This window comes from Chelonia mydas, chromosome 2 (assembly GCF_015237465.2).
Source record: "Chelonia mydas isolate rCheMyd1 chromosome 2, rCheMyd1.pri.v2, whole genome shotgun sequence".
Classification (NCBI taxonomy): Eukaryota; Metazoa; Chordata; order Testudines; family Cheloniidae; genus Chelonia; species Chelonia mydas.
The window spans coordinates 34,360,416-34,381,042 of record NC_057850.1 but is presented as its reverse complement, the minus strand read 5'-3'; the positions used below and the strand labels follow the sequence as shown (position 1 = coordinate 34,381,042).

General features: G+C 42.3%; 1 protein-coding gene across 4 annotated transcripts in view; it reads left to right on the top strand.

Annotated features, from left to right (window-relative positions):
* Positions 1 to 20,627, top strand: part of ZFPM2 (zinc finger protein, FOG family member 2) — a 440,899-nt gene that overhangs the window by 88,988 nt on the left and 331,284 nt on the right. For all 4 annotated transcript variants that reach the window (XM_043539194.1, XM_043539196.1, XM_037892134.2 and 1 more), the window contains one exon: positions 11,939 to 12,097. In XM_043539194.1, coding sequence (XP_043395129.1) covers positions 11,939 to 12,097 — 159 coding nt within the window. The remainder of the gene's footprint in view (positions 1 to 11,938; positions 12,098 to 20,627) is intronic.

Genomic DNA, 20,627 nt, shown 5'->3' with positions numbered 1-20,627 from the left:
CCTGATCATATAGTTCTGTACAAACTTTAATTTGTGTAAACCCTCTCAAGAGCATCATAGAAGTAGTAAATAATAGTTTGGAAGTGGCCAAAACATGGATCATCAGTTTAGTGTCAGAGACAAATGGAGCTGAAAGTTTGGAGATATATTTAGATTGTAGACAGATGTTCTAACTATAGCTGTTATGTGTTTTTCAAAGGACATGACCAAGTTGCAAATAGTGCTGTGAAACTCTAATAATGCCTGCTAAAGTAAAATGGCCAATGTGCCCTTAAATGTCACAAGAAAGAGCTGTGACTCTAATTCTAGAAGCCCAATATAACAAACATTCTGTTTTGTGCTTTTGATTGTTAATACACTCTGTGCAACATTCCTTTTTTTGAATGCAATTATGTGAACTTAGTCCAGTTTCTACTGGAGAGATGTCCATATTGCATTACCCACCATCACCAACACCTGGCTAGGGTTGACAGGTGTCCGTTTTTTGACTGGAACGCCTGGTCGAAAAGGGACCCCTGGCAGCTCTGGTAAGCACTGCTGACTGGGCCGTTTAAAGTCTGGTCGGTGGCGCAGCGGGGCTAAGGCAGGCTCCCTGCCTGCCATGGCTCCGTGTGGCTCCCGGAAGCAGTGGCATGTCGCAACTCTGGCTCCTACAGTCAGGGGGCTCCTCATGCTGCTTCTGCCCCAAGCGCCAGCTCTGCATCTCCCATTGGTTGGGAACCACGGGCAAGGGGAGCTGCGTGCCTGGTGCCTGCAGACGGGGAAGCATGCAGAGCCACATGGCCATGCCTCTGTGTAGGAGCCAGAGAGGGGACATGCCACTGCATCCTGGAGCTGCTTAAGTTAAGCACTGCCCAGAGCCTGAACCGCAAACCCCTTCCCACGCACCAATCCCCTGCCCCAGCCCTGATCCCCCTCCTGCCCTCCGAACCTCTTTATCCCAGCCCAGAGCACTCTTCTGCACCCCAAACTCCTCATCCCCATCCCCACCCAGAGCCCCCACCCCCAGCCGGAGCCCTCACCCCCCCCCCCCCCGTGCCCCAACACTCTGTCCCAGCTGTGATCCCCCTCCCGCCCACCAAACCACTTGATTCCAGCCTGGAGCACCTTCCTACACCCCAAACCCCTCATCCTCAGCCCCACCCCAGAGTCTGCACCTCGAGCCGGAGTCCTCACCCCGCCCACTCCAACCCCCACACCAGCACAGAGTCCTCTCCTGCACCCTGAACCTCTCATTTCTGGCCCCACCCTGGAACCCACCTCCCCAGTCCAGAGTCTGTACCCTCTCCCACACGGCAACCCCCTGCCTCAGTGTGGGGCCCCTCCCATACTCTGAACCCCTCAGCTCCACCTCCCAGCGCAGAGCCCGCTGCTCCACCCCAAACCCCTCATCCCTGGCCCTACCCCAGAGCACGTACGCCTAGCTGGAGCCCTCACGCCCTCCCGCGTCCCAACCCACTGCCTCAGCCCAGAGCCCCCTCCCGCACTGTGAACTCCTCATTTCTGGCCCCACCCCAGAGCCTGTACCCCCAGCCAGAGTCCTCACCTGCTGCCGTACCCCAACCATCTAAACCAGCTCGGTGAAAATGAGCAAGTGAGTAAGGGTGGGGAGAGCGAGCAACAGAGGGAGAGGGGATGGAGTGAGCGGGGGGGGAGGGACCTCGGAGGAGGGGCTGGGCAAGGGTGTTCAGTTTTGTGTCAGTAGGAAGTTAGCAATCCTACATCTGGCAATCCTTTGTGCATCTTAGTACAGAGGAAAGGATTGACTCTGCATTATAAATTCAGCTGACCTTGATTTCTGGAAGTAATCATTCCTGAATAGGATAGAGACTGTAAAATAGGTTGCAGTGCCACTGCCCTGGTGTATCTTTAAGAATAATATTATTTAACAGCACAGGTGTTCATGGCACTTTACAGGCATATAGGGTACAATCCTTGCCCTGAAGAGCTCACAATAAGGCAACAATTTAGTACTCCCACAGAGAGACATCCAAAGAGGAGAAAAGGAATCCAGGAGCCTCTTCCCTAATCTCCATCACAACTGTATTTAGCCAGGTCCAAAACAAGCCTAATGGTAGTGCTAGGTTGCTTGGCTAGCTAGTGTTTCCTATAATATTGTACCACACAAAAGGGACCCAATTCACTGGTGCCCATACAGTTCTCATGTACTTATTATTCCACCAATGGGGTCACAAAACAGCCACAAGAGTCCCTTCACTCCACACCACATATATTTTAAGAATAATAATAAAATTGTTTTGTGCATTTTAGGATGGTCATATAGAAGAGATGACTTCTCTTCTGATCTAGCACAATAAAGACAATAGCTTATTGCTATTGAAGTGGTCAAAATGTGCACTTTTGGAAGGAGACCACTTAAAAAGGAATTTGATTAGAAATGTATTACAACACGTACTTTTCCATAGAATTGAAACTTGAGCTCTAAAGGTTAACTTGTGGAATTCCATATATCCTTAAACATTCATGCATATTTTGGAACCACACCCTTTCAACACTTTCATTTGTTAGAAAGTATTCTGACCTAGGCTCTAAGAAGGAAATAAAAATAGTCATTCAGTAGTTTCATTGTGGCCTTGTGGATAATAGCGAAAGGAAGACAAGACGAAAGTGAAGCTCCAAATTTCTAGAACATTTAAAGATCTTTGAAAAGTTTACGCACAAGCAGAGTTAATACTGTCATGCACCAAAGTGCCAAAGATCTCGCAGTGAAGAATATTAATCCACTTTTATAAAATCAAAGGGTTCATATTTTTTACTGTAAAGAAATAATTTGAATAAAATTTGACCCTTTCTACAATTGTCTGTGGGTCAAATTGAACCCACCATTAAAATTCTCTAATATCTTTCTTGTATTAGCATTTCAAAACTCAATTTAAATACTCACAGAGCTCTTTTTTAATAAACTTAACAAAATTCAGGTAATTTCCTTCAACTTTTTTGATTGAAGGAAGGCAGTGGGTACAGATATAAAAAAGATGTACAGCTACAAGCAAAACCTGAAATCAATTATATATACGAAATAACATAACACATGGAAAGAAATTAATCAAAAGGAAAAATTTCTACTATATGATTCTCTTGGTCTGCTACCTGCAGGCAAAGAACGTAAATGAAAAAAAATCAACATTCTTCTTGCAGATAAGGGAAAAAATTAATAAAAATGTTTCCTTCCTACCAGATCCCCTGATGCAACTTGTGTTAAAAGTAAGTTGCTGCAGGAAGAACTTGCTCATTTAAAATAAATCCGTGCGTGTGTGTGTGTGTGTTTTACAGAAATACAGCATTATTCTTCCTGTTAAACTCAATTACATCAGATTGGTGTGGATTAACGGTGTCCAAAGAGCACCTCTCTTCCCTACCTTATCTCATTAAATTGTTATACAGTAGGTGCATTTACAAAGTTTCCACCAGTTTGAGATAACTGGTTCCACTAGTATTGCTCATTAAAAAGTATATGGAGTATCTCTCAAACTGTCTGAATTTTTCAAAACTTAAGAAACATTTAAACTATCACCAGTATACATAAAGCAGATATATCTGAGGAGTTTAAGGTGTGCTTGCAAGGTAATGAATATCTACAAGTTGGCATCTGCGTTGAGCTGTTGAAAATCTAAAATTAGGACATCTGAGAATTGCAAAAATGATTTTGTTAAGTTTAACAGAGCACCACCATAGTCTAAACAGAGAATAGTTTTCTTTAAGTATTAGATTGATATTATTTATCAGAATGACAGGTTTCAGAGTAGCAACCGTGTTAGTCTGTATTCGCAAAAAGAAAAGGAGTACTTATGGCACCTTAGAGACTAACAAATTTATTTGAGCAAAGCTTATGCTCAAATAAATTTGTTAGTCTCTAAGGTGCCACAAGTACTCCTTTTCTTTTTATCAGAATGGTAAGCGTGAATGATATTTAAGTTTTTCCACTTAACTGAACAAATATGGTGGTGTGTGTCTGACTGCCAATCACTTGTTGCTAGGAGTGTGCATTATAATTTTAAGATACTCATCTTACAGTTGGCTTACTATGTATTGCTGTATGCTGCCAAGCAGCAGGAGACTGGAATTTAACTGCCTGGCTTCGCTATTGCTTCCCATATTGGTGGGAACTGCGTAATGAAGATATTATGCTGAAATTCCATGGGGAGGAGGAAGGCTAGCTTTGATTTACTCTCCAGTGAAAATTGATGGCCATTTGGAATCAGCATTAACTGAGAATCAAAGTGAGTTCAGTAATTCTGAAAGATAGTCATAGAACCATGTCACATGTTTCTAGCTTGGGAGAGATAACCTAATAAGAAAAAAATCTAAAGCATCCTTGAAGTTGACAGTATGAGCCAAAAGCTCTGTTTCATACATTTTGGATGTCATGACTCAACCATATTGTCCTAGCTTGTGAGGTTCCCATCCTGTGAGGAATATTATAAACTTGGTAGTCCGATCGATGGTGGTTGAATGGAGTCTTGGTGTCCTGGCCCTGAGTTAAAAGCCAAAAAAATGGAAAATAAGTAACTGTAAAGGTATTGCTTGTATTCCTTCTCATTGCTATATTGATGTTATCATTTTACTCCCATCAACATGGGCTCATCTTCTATGTTTCAACACTCCATGTCTTCACATTGGCAGAAGACAATGATTTGGTATTTACAGTTTTGTCCACTATAAAGTTGATGAACCAGTGTAATTTGAAAAGCAGTTCTGTCACTTTGAGGAAAGACAGTGATGTGCTGGAGGAGGAACTTTGGGGCATGTTTGCAGGAACTCCTCATTCAAATTTCTTTCATCAAGTTGAGGGAAAAGCTGGGATGTTTTTCTTGCTGCTGACTGAGTTCAGAACCGCTTAGGGTGCTGTCAAATCATGCTGACCAGAGATTACTTCTTCTTGGGGCTTCAAAAAATTACTTTTTGAAGAACAAATTATTTATCTTTGGAATGGACCAGGTTGTACCAGCTATTCTAATGTCCTAATGTCTAATGTCCATTCTTCTGATGTTTTTCAAGAAATGGAAGTCCCTGGACCACTTCGTAATGTCTTCTCTTCACCCTCCACATTTAAAATGAGACAAGTTGAACACTGTGCTATCCTCTCAATATTCTTGGCTTAATCTTTAGAAACTGATGAAACATTTCCAGCGCACCTAATATAAGCTTGTTGGCTCACTGGTGTTGCCTTTTTCTTTGGTTATGTTTAGAAGAAAATGTTCTTGTTCAAAAAGAAAAACAAATGGATTAATTCTCCAAAAAACATGCCCCTTCTGTCTATAAGCTTATTCACACCTGGTACCTTGGTTTTAACACAGTTTAATAGTATTTTATTCATGGCAGTGCATCGTTGGGGGAAATTTTCAGAGTTTCAGCAAGATCATACAAAATGCATCCCGTGGATCCACCAAGTTGTATGACTCAGCAGTGTATAATGGCTTTTAGAAAAGACTTATTAAATACTACTACTAATAATAATTATATCTCATTAGCCTCTACCCAGCCATTCTGAAGTATTTTTAATTTGCTAAGAGGATTGTTTTATGATGCTGCTGTCAGAATGCTGGTTGACTAGGAAGGTAGTTAACCACTCATGACTTAATGGGTTAAGGATATCAGGGAGACTTTCCCACAGCATTAAGCAAAGCATTTAAACACATGATTAAGGCTATTTCTGTGTGGCAAAGCCCTTAAACATGTGCTTAACTTTGAGCACATGCTTAAGTGCTTTGCTGCTTACCAATGGGCTGATGAATTGGAACCAAAGGACTTGATTCACTATTGCATTTCTCCAGTTTTATGCCGTTCTAACCCCACTGATTTCGTTGGAGTTACACCCGTAAAACTGGAGAAGCGCATTGGTGCATTAGACCCAGAATGCCTACAGGGTCAGGTGCAGTTTGTCTCATGAAGAAGTGTTTAATTTTAATAGGCATTTTCTCCTTTAAAGGAATTTAGGGCTATTTTCTTACGACATTTCACTCCCATCTTGCCTGTCTGAAATGCTTTTAGTCACATTTTTTGTTCGTCTCTTGCCCTTTTAGATTTGTATTTACTTTTATCTTTAGAGAGTAGGGATCAGGGCTGCTAGTGTCGTGTCTATTTTGTGCTGTATAAAAATGGTCAGTTACCTTAACTTTTATATATATTTTATATGTATATAAAGTGGAGGTAAATATTTATGTTTTAACTGTTAAGAGACTAAACATACTAAAAAAATGTGCTTGCATGTCTTTAAATCTGATACAAATTAGGGAACTAGAGTTCCGATTTCCCCACACTGCTCTGCCAAGTGGCCTTAATCAGAAGTAATTTTCTCCATGAAGGAACATGGAGTTCACTCATCAGCCTCTCCTGGCTAGATATTATTATTTGTATCAAATTATATGTGGTGATTTCCTGAAGTGGACTACTGTGCCCACTAAGCCACACAGGTTCCTTACTGAATTCACTCCTTCATTGCTGTCATTAATTTTACTTATGTTTCTAGTGTCTATTGCCCTTATTTTATTTATTTTTAATTGTTATTTTAGGATTATGGACATCTGAATAAAATTGGTTATTAAAAAACAAAAAAACCTCACATGTCAATATGGAAGGTGGAAACTGAGACCTGGTCTGTAGTAAACATTTTCCCAGCTTTCAGTTTGAAATCTTGGGGGAGAAATGGAGAATTCAGTTGCCTATACAGTAGCTTCTTTAAGATCAGAAACTAAGCTTTTTTATCTAAGTGTATTTGGAAATTCTTAACTGCTTATCAAGTTATCTAAATAATCTGAAGCACTTGAAGTTCACCTTTTCCTAGATTACATCTAATGTTTTTACACAGCCCTACTAAGAAAACACTATAAAAATCAAAACACAAGTTTATGGAAGTGAGAATAAAAGAAAAAAATGTACCATATTCCCCTGGGCTTAACCATTTAGCTAAACTCTTAAACCTTCTGGGGTTTAAATTTTATTATTTGATTTCAAGGATCTAATCCCATCACAAGCCAGTTGGCACTCACATCAAAGAAGAGTTTTAGGAGTTGGAATTATTTTGATTTGCACTGTTGCTGCTTTATTTTATGTTTTGTTGGTGTCAATATTTCACACTCTGCCAACTCTGTTTTCAATACATTTTCCAACAAAATAAGGAATGGAGCTTGTCTACGTTGAAATAAATGACAATGAAATAGGAACATAAGAAATGTATGTATACTGTAATTGTTCAGTAAAATGAAAAGCATGATTAGTAACTGGTAACATCATTAAATTAAAGCAAGGAATTAAAAGGAAGCACAATGTAGTCTAAACTCATTCTAGGAGGCTAGCCCATTGGGGACCTCAAGCAGGAATATTTTTTGGGCCTCCCCACTCAACACATGCTAATAATTAATAGGGGCCACTTTGAGCTGCTGGGGTCTCTAAGCAATTGCTTAGCCTGCTTATGCCTAGCACCGGCTCTGCTAGGAACTGATGAAGCTGCAATCAGTAAGCTAAAGTGCTGTAAGTAACATAAGCAAAGTTAGTGAAAACAGACAATTGAGGGGAAAACACCATATCAGAGAACTCAGGACCTCCACTCTTTTTAATGTCATTGTTATTGTTGTCCTTGTGACTTTAATTTTAAATTAAGATAGTTACATTCAAATTACAGATTTAAAATTCTGGACAGGATCGATTTCAGTGGAACTACTTACAGAGTAAGGTAGCATGAATTAGGATAGCAGAATTGGATGCAGGATCAATTTTTAAATAGATTAATAATGAAATAAAATGCAATGGAATCATTAAAATTAGAAACATATCTACCTGTTAACCCCTAGCTGAATGTAACCATTCATTTTCAGTAAAGGTCAGCATAGTTTTTTTTAGGGACAGACTTTTGTCCCTGAGCATTGTGTATGTGGTTGATTCTTTGATCTGTGCCTGCAGATGTCTAGATAGGCAAGCATTTCTTAATTAGAGTACACATATTGGGGATTTGTGTATCGGCATCTGGATGTGTATGCACAAAATAAAACCACATTCAGATGTACACATACAATCTGATTTTGCGTACATGTGATGAAATTTACACTTCTATAGCACAAATTGGGGAATTATATATGTGTATGTGTATTTGGCATCTACCCACAAAATGTTTTTAATCTGAGCTTCATGTAAACCAACCAACCAATCAACCACCATAAGTTCAACCCCCTTTCTGCTTTTTGGATTTGCCATGTCCTCCTTTCTACAGACATTTGTTGAACAATATGTGACATTCTGTGTACTACTTGAAAATAATGTTAATGCATCTTCTAAAGTGTATATTTCCTGGACTGCAACCAGTGAATATATACGGACTGCATATCTATTCTTTCCTTAATTTATAATGGTAATTATTAGGGTGCTGACTACATACTGGTGACCCCTTCAAAAAGTTTAACATCTCTAAACAGGCATAAATATCACCTCATACATGTAAACTGAATTGCTCAGATGTTCTTAATATATTTTCCAAGCAATTCTTATTTGGAAAGTAAAATTACTATAAGCCAATGTTTCAGCAGGAAGTCAGATTGCTGAAATGTGGGCTGTTATATTTCTTCCAAATAAAAACTGCTTGAAAAATACATTAAAGACATATGACCAGTTTTGACAAGATATGGAACATGATGTTTATGCCTGTTTATAGATGGTTGGACTTACACCCCTCCCCTCCACTCTCCTCCATCCACACAAAGATAAAAACCCCTTAGCAACAGTTTCGTTGTTTAATAGAATCAGAATACTGTAGAAGGCACTTTTAGTAGATCATCTGTTGCAAACTGCAAGATTTCTGTGTATCAATTTAAATGCTTCTCTTTGATTTTTAATGATATATGTGAATACACTTTCCCCACTTACAATGATTAATTATGAAAATCTCTTTAACATTTCTGTTCCTCTGTTCACTTACCTTACCTAAAGATGCAGGGACACTTAAAAAGCTCTAATTTAACCTCTTGGTGTTCTTATAAGGTTGATGGATGAATGCGATTGTACAAAAATCATTATTAAATTAAAAAAATGAACCTGTCTTCAATAAAAATCTTCAAAAGAGAGATGAGAATGACAAATAAAATGTATTTGTCATTTTCAGACCTGGCAAAAATGCCATCATTTTATATACAGTAACTCCTCGCTTAATGTTGTAGTTATATTCCTGAAAAATGCGACTTTAAGCAAAACGATGTTAAGCGAATCCAATTTCCCCATAAGAATTAATGTAAATGGGGGGGTTAGGTTCCAGGGAAATTTTTTTCACCAGACAAAAAACTATATTATATATATATATACACACACGCACGCACACACAGAGTATAAGTTTTAAACAAACAATTTAATACTATACAGAGCAATAATGATTGTGAAGCTTGGTGTGGTGGTGAAGTTAGAGGGTGGAAGAGGGTGGGCTATTTCCCAGGGAATGCCTTACTGCTAAATGATGACCTAGCATTCGGCCAAGCCCTCAAGAGTCAATACATTGTTTTTTAATGTAGCATCACACTCTAGAAGGCAGCATGAATGGAGGGAGGGAAGACAGCATGGCAGACGGAGACACACCCTGTGTGTGGGAGAGAGAGATACCAGTAGTACATTGCCTTAAAAAAGATCAGAAAGTTGAGACAGCAGCTGCACCCAGCGTCCTGAGCCCTGTCCCCACCCTGCTCTATATGGAGAAGGGGTAAGTGGGGGGCAGGAGTATGGGGGAGGGGGTCACCCTGACATTAGCCCTCCTCTTCCTCCCTCCCCTGCACAGCAATCAGGAAGCTCCTGGGAGCAGCTCCAAGGCAGAGGTCAGGAGCAACACATGGCAGTGGGGGGAGAGAGAGCTGAACTGCCAGCAGTTGATAGCCTGCTGGGCGGCTGCAGCACAGGGAACTTAGGGGAGCTGATATGGGGGGCTGCCAGTCCACCCTGGTTCCAAGCCCCCACCAGCTAGCTGCAACCGGCTGCCAAACGATGTTATAAGGGAGCATTGTGCAACTTTAAATGAGCATGTTCCCTACTTGATCAGCAACGTAACAGCGTTAATCGGGACCACTTTAAGTGAGGAATTACTGTACTCCTATTTAAAATTGTGTAATTTGCAGTGAGTGTTTTTGAAGTTGCATTTTAAAACTGAAATTAGAACTCATGTAAGGTATCTCACTGCCAGCACTGGAGATTGAAGTTCTATACGTATATGGAATGCCAAAGACATTCCAAGTTCTCCCCAGATTTCCTGCCAATATGTGCTCAACTCTCTTCTGGAGTGACAGTCCCCCCCCCCCCCCCACCCTCAGGTATGAGATGGTGTCCATATCTCTATGTCCATGCCCACTCAGCTACAGGCTTTCACAAGACTGCCAGAAAATGCAGGTGATGATAATGGCACATTTTTGATAATATGCAGATAATTTTTTTGGGCATAGATTCAGGCTTTATGAGAAAGGTCTAAATTGTGCAACCCTTACTTTATACTGTTGAGTATGTCCTCAGACAAGTGGACCCACTGTATCAGATTCTCAGGCAGTGTAAATTGGCGTAGTTCCATTGAAATCAATGCCAGCTGGGAATCTCTCACCCATTGACTTCAGTAAAGACAAATTTCTGAGAGCAAAGGTTGCACAATGTAGCCAAAAATGAATTTGACTGCTTTGATTCAATGGGAGTAATCATGGATTCCTAATAAATCATATGAAATTCCAATACAGTCAGTATTCGGTTTCTTTTAACAACTTTATCCTTCCCTCTTCATTTAATGCAATAGGAACATTTATGTACTGCCTCTCAGTATTATAGAAGTATTAAAAATAATACTGGAAAACTATCCTATAAGTACAAATTACATTTTTTCATGAGAGAACTAGCTTTCATTTCTAGCAAGAAATCTTCAGTCAATTATAAAATGGGGCAATGCTTTCATTAGAGAGAGAGAGAGAGGTGTAATTTTCCTTCAAGTCTCAACCATGTATTTTGAAATCTCTTTTGAAATCCACTTTTAATATGAATTTTGAAAAGTATAGAATTTATTAAAATCTTACTTCAATTAAAATACATTCCATTATTTCCAATCTCTATTAAAATCTTAGGTAAAACTCTGTATCTGCGAAAGATGTATTTAGCAGGTAGTTAATATTAACAAATGAACATAATGTGTACTCATTATTTGCTCATCAGCAAATTTGACCTTGCCCCCAGGCTAGTAGTGACAAAACGTAGTTACCATCTGTTGGATGTTTGGTCTATGTGAAATGAATTGGTAATCTCAGTCCAGTTCCTGTCAGCTGTATGACCATAAAACAAAAAAATAATCAGCAGAATTGCCACTGACTGGTACCCCATTAAAGAGGCCAAGGACTTAGTGGCCATGGAGACTACAGAATTATTGTTTAAGTGGTCCCTTCAGAGAAGCGTTGAGGCCCAATAGCAGGGCAATGTGGGGAAATTTGCATTCAAAGGATAGATGACTCAGGTCTGTAACTCAAATTTAATGAGTACTAGAATTCAATGTAACATTAAAAAAACCTAACAAACACAACATAAAAAGGGCTCTTCTTCCATGTATACATGTGGGGTTTGCATATATAATTTCCATTTCCATTATTAGGAATGGCTGGCCTAAATACCACAACTGGATAAATGACAAAACAGATAATTTGCAAATATTATTCCAAAAATATAGTAATATTTTACATATTTGAAATATATGTGAGCTATTCACTGAGCTGGCAGAATAATGAGAAAAATCACAATGTATTTTTAGATTGCAATACATTGGATAAATTATCTGATAAATGTTATTTGATCATTTCTAATAAATTCCCAGCACAGCAATAGAAGAATAGACCCTAGTTAAAGCCCTTTAGTTGTAAGATATGAGGCTTTTATTTCATTTTACTGTTAGATGATTTTGGTACAGTGTCCCTGATTCTCTTTAAAGGGCCCCTTGAGGATGCCATTGAGGATGAAGAGGAAGAGTGCCTGTCTGAAGAAAATGACATTATCTCAAAAGAAGACTTTCCATTGGAGGAAAGCTTTTCTGCAGAGTTTGAGCCTGAGAATCTGAGTTGTGAAGAAGTGGAATACTTTTGTAATAAAGGTAATCAATGCAGCACAGTGCTTGAGTGAATGAAACCGATACGTGCACATGCACTTGATCAGAAACATTTTGTGGTGTTTGAAATGCAGAAAAAGCCCTATGAATATGAAGCCTTAAAATAAGAAAATGATCAACTCTTGTTGAGTCATCTTTCAGTCTGGTAATAATTACTGCAAAAATTCGAATATGATAGAGCTATTTAAAACGGACCTCACATAAGACAGAGAGCTGGCAATACAGCAGGCCACTTCATTACTTCCTTGCCCATGTTAGGAAGCTTGCTGTGTTTTTGGATTCTTGAATTAAAATAGTGCTCACTGATACACTGTCAGCACTGTGAGCTCAGTGATTTGCAGAAAGGAGGGCTTTTAAAGTTGTAGATGCCTTTTTGGTACATCAGTTGTAGGTTATTGAAGATATATTTATTTTACTAAGAAATATGTCAATGCATTCTTAACCTGTGTTTGGTCTCCAGGGTATGTTGTTCCCCATCCAGCTGACAGAAAGGTGTCTCTTTTATGAAAAATTGATTTAATTGTCTTCTGCTGGATTTCCATTTGATTGTTTTATTGTTTGTCTTCCGCAGCTAAGGATGCTCATCCAGTATCTAGAACCGTTGTGGTAATGTTTGGCTTATTAATCGCAACGACCCAGGAAGTTTGGTTCCAGTGATTTTTCTTTCTGTTCTCTTCAGGGCATTGGAATATTTTTTCTCACTGGTTTGGTGGTCTCTAGTTTATTGTTCATGATTTTCTTAGGCAAACTGGAACAAGCCTCTTTGAGTGCAGTCAAGAGTTATAGCTTAGGCCTGTAGAGTGCTGGTTGCCGTAGAAGTAGGTGGTAGAGAGCGGAGAAGGCAAGAAAATACAACTTCTGTAAGTTTGCGAAACACATGACTATGTTAGGAAGGGTTAGTAAGTTGATCCTTAGCAAGGATATGGCACCTAGGAGAACAAACAAGCAAAGATGCAGTTTTGAATCCCAGAGCTAAACGGCTGATCATACTAAGACCGAACAAAATACTTTAAAAACACAATAAGCTAAATGCTGTTAACATTGAGAACATAAGAATGGCCTTACTGGGTCAGATCAAAGGTCCATCTAGCTCAGTATCCTGTCTTCTGACAGTGGCCAGTGCCAGGTGCCCCAGAGGGAATGAACAGAACAGGTAGTCATCAAGTGACCCATCCCCTGTCGCTCATTCCTAGCTTCTGGCAAACAGAGGCTAAGGACACCATTCCTGCCCATCCTGGCTAATAGCCATTGATGGACCTATCCTCCATGAATTTATCTAGTTCTTTTTTGAACCCTGTTATGGTCTTGGCCGGCACAACATCCTCTGGCAAGGAGTTCCTCAGGCTGACTGTGCGTTGTGTGAAGAAATTAGTGCTGTAGGCAAACACTGCACCCATTATGAGCTCAGTGGTTGCTCATGCTTACCCTGGATAGTAGTTTGCTTGGTTGAATGGAAATATTTGGCCAGACACTGGGATTATTCCATAGTCATTTTGTGTTGTAGCTCAAGACCTTTAACTTCCATTTGGATGGTCAGCATGCCAGCTCCTCCCAAGTCCTCTCTGACCTGTATAGGATGCTACATGACTCCAGGGGAAAGGGAGGGGACTCTGAGAAAGGATTCATATTGAGCTGATGGAGCTATTGCTTTCCACTGTATACTCATACTACTTGGAAAGTCTACCCATTCTACAGAGCCCATCCCTGAAAACAGTCCTGTTCTTTGTGAACGAATGCAAACGTGTTTTACTTATCTTATTTGATTTACATGCAATAGTAAGTTGTATATTTATAAATCTTGCTGTTTTTTTGTCGGGGACAACAATGAAATATAGGGACAGGAGTGAGGCTCACAGGTATAAAATCAGGGATCTGGAGGGGGACAATGAGCAGAGAACCCTGGACAGCTCCCAGTACTCCTCGAAGGTATCCAGGGAGCCAGTGGACACAGCCTAGAGGAACTCTTTCCAGAGACATGACTTGAGGGAGGATCAGAAGTAGGCCCCAGAGTTGCAGATCATCCCCCACCCCCTGTTCAGCTTCTTCCTCCAGGTACAGTGCCAGGAGGAGACTGATGAGGAGGTCTCATGACTTTGTGGGGCCATGGATAGAGGGTGCGTAAATCAGGAAGTGTGGGGAAAAATGGGATATAAATGTGGGCCAGGGTCTCCCTCTCACTGAAAAAAGAACAGGTGTCAGAGGATGTACCGTGCCAGGTACATGCCCGGGCTCATGGCACCACGAAGGAGCTGCCAACTAATATGCCTGGCAGACTGTGGGACCAGGGTGGTATATGGATTAGCCCACTGGGATGCCTCTCCCTCCTTGGGTAGCCGGAGTTCCTGCCACTTGGTGTCAGAGCAGGACACGAGGATGAGGAAATGTGGATCATGAGCACATTCAGCTGTTTCCTGGGTGTGGTTAAGAGATGGACTGGCTGTATGTCTCACAGATGGCTCAGATGGTATGTAGGGGGTGGCTGGGAAAGCACGGAGGGCCAGGGGTCAGGATCAGACAGGAAGCACCCTCCCGCAGGACCCACTCAAGGAAAACCGCAAGAGGCAGGTGTGAGGGCTGCCCTCATCTCCTGGAGCACAAGCTGGGGGACATGCAGGATGTAGAGTTCCATGCGCCGGCCAAGTGCCATGGGATTCACCCTGTTACCCTGATTATAGTCCATGAAGTCTGCAATCCTGGTGGTAACAGCCAGAACCAGGCTCCAGTGCATCGACAGGGACTCCCTCACCTGCACACCTAGATGGGGGTTGTGTAGCAAAGGCTCTGTGAGGAGGCCCTCCCCATGAACCTGCTTGCCAAGACTAGCTTCTAGGTCCTGAGTAGGTCCTGGTAAAAGACGGACAATGTGAAAAGGTCTCGGGGGACCCTCTGGCATGGAGATAGAAGAGCTGCTGGTTGTATCGGAGCACTCATAGAGGAAGATGTGCACCAGCACACTCCACACTGAACAACCTGAACCATAAAGGAACCTCTGCAGGGTCTGGAGATGGAAGCTATGGACCGGAATGTGGAGACAGAACAGGTGCTGTCCACCCTCCTCCAGTGGGAGGCTTAGGAAACCCGCAGAGACCCAGTGCAGCCCTGGCCAAAAGAATACCAATATTTGCTTCTCGAGGCTGGCCAGGGGGAGGGCTCAGGGTGCTGAGACAGTGCCAGAGCATGGGCAGGACCAGTTGGTTGATCACTAGTGCTCTCCCATGCAGGGAAAGGCATCGGAGCAGCCCTGTCCACTTCTGCAACTGCTCTGCCACCCTGTTCCTCAGATCAGCCCAGTTCTCCAGGGAGGAGGGATCAATGGCAGAAAGGTAAACACCCAGATAGAGCAGCAGACCCATGCTCCACTGGATGGCTTGGAGTGTGGGTGGGAGGGAGCTTGCCTGCCATCCGTCCCCAACCATCAGGCTGGAACCAGTTGACCTGGGTGGAGAAGGCCACCAAATAGATAGCTTGGCAAGCCTCCACCCGTGCTAGTTGGCTCGGGTCCTGGACCACAAGGAGCATGTTGTCAGTATACACTGACAGGACCATCCACAAATCCAGCTCTTGGAGCACCAACTCCATGAACCTCTTGTGGAGGAAGGGCTCAATGGTGATGGTATACTGCTGGCTAGACAGTGGGCTGCCCTGACACACTCCTTGACCAAAGATGACTGGTTCAGTCAGGGTGCAGTTGAGTTTTACTAAACATTCTGCAGAAATATACAACACTTGGAGAACCTTGCTGTTACTATGTCTTTAAAAAGGCATCTACTGAAACATTTAAGTGAAAAGTTGAAGTTAAGGTGATTCTGTGTAACTAGATCAGGCAGTAAAACAGGTGACTTAAGTTTAGGTATGAAATTGGAAGTTCTAAATATATTTGTTGATTCTTCAAAGTGAATGCCATTTGATTCTTGATGCTCCTTTCTCCAGATGATATGTTTAGTAGTAGTTATAAAAGAAGCTTTAAGCCTATCCACTGCAACTCCTACAGGGAAAAAAATTTAAAAGAAAATTTCTAAGGATAACAGGGCACATAAAATTCCTAATTTCTTTCCAAATGAGGCAGTGTAACAGAAAAGTCCCACTTTGAAATAAACAGAGAACCTATTCTGGAAAAGAATGGAATAGGAGAGTATGAGGGCAGTGGTTTTCAAACTGCGGGTCATGACCCAGTACAGGGTCATGGAATGTAAGGCACTGGGAAGCGGTGGCTCTGGTCAGCAGCGCCGACCGGGCCGTTAAAAGGCAGGCCAGTCCCTAGCTGTTCTGATACCGCGCTGCACCCCAGAAGCAACCAGCAGGAGGTCTGGCTCCTAGGCGGGGGGCCACGGGGCTCTGTGCACTGCCCCCGTCCTGAGCACCAGCTCCGCACTCCCATTGGGCAGTTCCTGGCCAATGGGAGCTGGATGGGGGCAGTGCCTACAGGCGAGAATCGCGCAGAGCCGCTTGCATACCTCTGTCTAGGAGCCGGACCTGCTGCTGGCCGTTTCTGGGGTGCAGCACGGTCCATGGTGCCAGAACAGACAGGAAGCCTGCCTTAGCACCCCCGCTGCGCCACTGACTGGCAGCCGCCCAAGGTAAGCCCACTCCCCAATCCCCTGCCCCAGCCCTGAGCCACCCCAAACCCGGAGCCCCCTCCTGCACCCCAAACCCCTCATCCCCAGCCCCACCCCAGAGCCTGCACCCCCAGCCCAAAGTCCTGACCCCCTCCCACACCCCAATCCCGAGCCCAGAGCCCGCTCCCACACCCTGAACCCCGCATTCCCAGCCCTAAACCCAATTCTCTGCCCCAGCCTTGAGCCCCTCCCGCACCCCAAACCCCTCATCCCCAGCTCCATTGGGTCCTGGGCATCAACAATTTTCTTCAACTGCATCGCCAGAAAAAAAGTTTGAAAACCACTGGTATGAAGGCATTTAAATGGCTCAGCTATGGTTGAGTTGTTTTGTATCTCAGAAATTTAGTACTGTTGGCATGAGGCCACATGTTCCCCTTCTGTGGACAAAAGACAGGAGGGAAAAACTCACCTGGGAAGTAAATGAGTTTCATCTCACAGAGTTTCCTTTTCACCCTCCTCCCAGTGGAAGGGTTTGTGACATTATTGAATGAGGTCCAGTGTTGCTAATTGTCATGATTTTGTCATGAGTCTCATGCTATTTGGTGTTTTTCTTAAAACCTCAGATGCTGAAATCTAGAGATTACATGATTTTTTTTTCATTTTCTACCCTTCTTGGGTGTGGAGGAAAGCTTGAAAATGTGAAGTGAGTGTACCCTAAAGGCTCAGAAACCAGAGAGAAAGAAGAAGAATCTAAATGCATTTCTTTGGTGGCCTGACTCGTGATTTTTGAATGCTTGGATTTGGCAGTACTGGAGAACTGCAAAACACACACATCCTGTAGGTCTCCATGGAAAGTAGAAAACAAATGGGTAGATACAGGAATCTTTCTTCCAAGATGACATCATGGCTTTTGATGCAGCCATCCATACTGCCTTTGGTTATTTCTGCCTGCTCACCACCATAGGTGCTAGCACAGTGAGTTAATACTCTGTTGCAAGGGGAGCGTGCCACAGACAGTGAGTAGCACCAGAGGTAACCCTTTTTACCCCTTTTCCCCCTTCCAAGTTCCCGCAGAGAGAAGATAAAAGGGAACAGGGAAGGGTTCTAGTGAGGACCCAGATAGAGCATGTAGCAGAGCTGGTGTTTACCCCCTTCTGTGCTGTGTTATGTATACAGTGTTTACTTTTTAATCCCTTCCCAACCATGTACAGGGAAGGAAGAATTGGGCCCAGAGGTTTTAATTATCCCAAATAGGCACTAAAATTAACAAATCATTGGAAAGGGGCAGGACTGAGTTCCCATGTTATTGGCTTGACTGAGATGGAATACATGGGTATTAACAACTTGGCTACTTAAGGTATTTGGCAGGAGGGAGTTTTCTGTCAGGCTCTGTCTGGCTGTTTTATGGAGAGGTGGCATGCTTGCAACCAGCTTCTCTGATAAAGTCCTACTCCCAGTTGGCCAAATGGTGTGGGAGATATCCAAAACTTTTGGACAACCAAGCATTCAGATAACAGAAGTGCTATTTTGAGCTGCAATTTCACTGCTATAAAAATATGGGGACTGAAGGGAGTAATGCTGATATTTACTTAATACTTTTTGAAGCTTGGGGTACAATGCTTGTCAGAAGAGACCAATGTCTTCTATGGGAGTGGGTGCCAATACAACCCAGTCTCATCAGCATTGTAAATCTGCTGATTTGTAAGCCCCTCCATTTCCATAATCTCCAGCAGTTGGTTGTGATAGGGTGCAATGGACTCACAAAATGTGCTCATTATTTCACCAGTTATACTCAATGGATGAATACCATGCCATTATTTAAACTGTTTGAGCCAGCCATCACTGGTGCTAACAATCGCTAAGGGGTTAGTTGAGAAAGTATTAGCTGGTGATTAACTAACACAGGGATTCATGGGGGACACACTTCATTTGTGTAACTACAATTTTTGTATAAAGGGAATTTGGATAACTGGATTTATACTGTATGTCCACCCATTAATTCTGGGCTGGAAAATTGGTTTGACCACAAGATTGCCAGACATAGAAAGCAAAGGAGAATGGTTCTGCAAAAGTGTGAAGCAAATTAATCAAACTGATTTTGAGTTACATATCATTAAACAACTTTCCACTTTTCAAATTATGAATTTTGTCTAGTTTTTCTTTTCCCTCTAACTCATAAATGGCTTGTTAGAACAAAACACCTGGAAAATTCCCAAACCGAACAAAAAAAATATGATTTTTAAACAGCAGTTAAAGTTTCTAAATGTCAATAATTGTACTTGTCTGCCTGATCATTTCAAAGGATCAAGAACTCAAAGTAAAGAAATGAACAGTGTGTAAGTGCAGATGTATTATAAGCAGACTCTACAGTTAAAGTTTTCTACTATTTTTATTACAAGTCTCCACAGTTGCTTATAAATAACTTTGTCAGACTTCAGCCATTTTGATTGAATTTTTTTCCATGTCAGGCTGAAATTTTTTGGAAAGTTTCAACAAAAATGGTTCGGATGTTTTTTGAGAATGAAGCCAGAGAAAAATGTTTTGTCAGTGATAACAGAATAAGATCTTACAGCTGCTTCTTTGAGAAGTTGTAGAACTTTCTTGGAGCAGGGATTAGAAATTTGGCAGGAGGTAGCCCTGGTGTCAAAGGGGTGACTTTGCTGTCGTAGTGAAAATCCATCCAGATTTGTCCAAACTTTAAGCCTCTGAAAATTACTACTTGCACTTGCCCAGTAATGATTGTTACAAGGCTGTTAGTGAAAATATCTGAAGATTCTGTCTGCAAGGAGCTTGTTAGCCTGAGGCTTCAAGGCCAAAGAAGGACTTTTCCTGCAATTGCTCTTCCTGATTGCTAGGGGCTGCTGTGGTACTTAGCACAAAAACTGAGATGAAGGAGACAATTTCTCTTGTGCTGTCCTTGCTAACAATAGAGAGCATGGAAGAGGAAGCAGCCTGACTCGAACGCAGAGGGGTGAGAGGCAGTGTGGGGACTGAGGCAGGAGGGCTAGTAAAACTGAGTGATAGGAGACTGGGAGACAGGCAGGCTGCCAGTGATTGGGAGACAGGCAGGCAGGGTGAGGATCAGAACAGAAAGAAACCAGGGACCGGCTAAGGATGATAGAAACAGAAGTGGTCAGACAAAGAAAGAGGAGGGAAGTCATACTAGGGGATGGGGCAAAAGGGGACAAACTGGAGCTGACAGGGGTAGAAGGGACAGGTGCCATAAATGTTTACTTGGCAATGCTACCTGAGGGAAAAATAGAGTGTGATCATCTCATTAAAGAGACAAGGTGGGTGAGGTAATATCTTTTATTGGACCAATTTCTGATGATGAGAGAGACAAATTTTCGAGCTTACACAGGGTTCATAGAATCATAAGAGTCATAGAATATCAGTGTTGGAAGGGACCTCAGGAGGTCATCTAGTCCAACCTCCTGCTCAAAGCGGGACGAATCCCCAACTAAATCATCCCAGCCAGGGGTTTGTCAAGCTTGACCTTAAAAACTTCTTAGGAAGGAGATTCCACCACGTCCCTAGGTAACCCATTCCAGTGCTTCACCACCCTCCTAGTGAAAAAGTTTTTCCTAATATCCAGCCTAAATCTCCCCCACTGCAACTTGAGACCATTACTCCTTGTTCTGTCATCTGCTACCACTGAGAACAGTCTAGAGCCATCCTCTTTGGAACCCCCTTCCAGGTAGTTGAAAGCAGCTATCAAATCCCCCCTCATTTTTCTCTTCCGCAGACTAAACAATCCCAGTTTCCTCAGCCTCTCCTCATAAGTCATGTGTTCCAGTCCCCTAATCATTTTTGTTGCCCTCCGCTGGACGTTTTCCAATTTTTCCACATCCTTCTTGTAGTGTGGGGCTGAAAACTGGACACAGTACTCCAGATGAGGCCTCACCAATGTCGGATAGAGGGGAACAATCATGTCCCTCGATCTGCTGGCAATGCCCCTA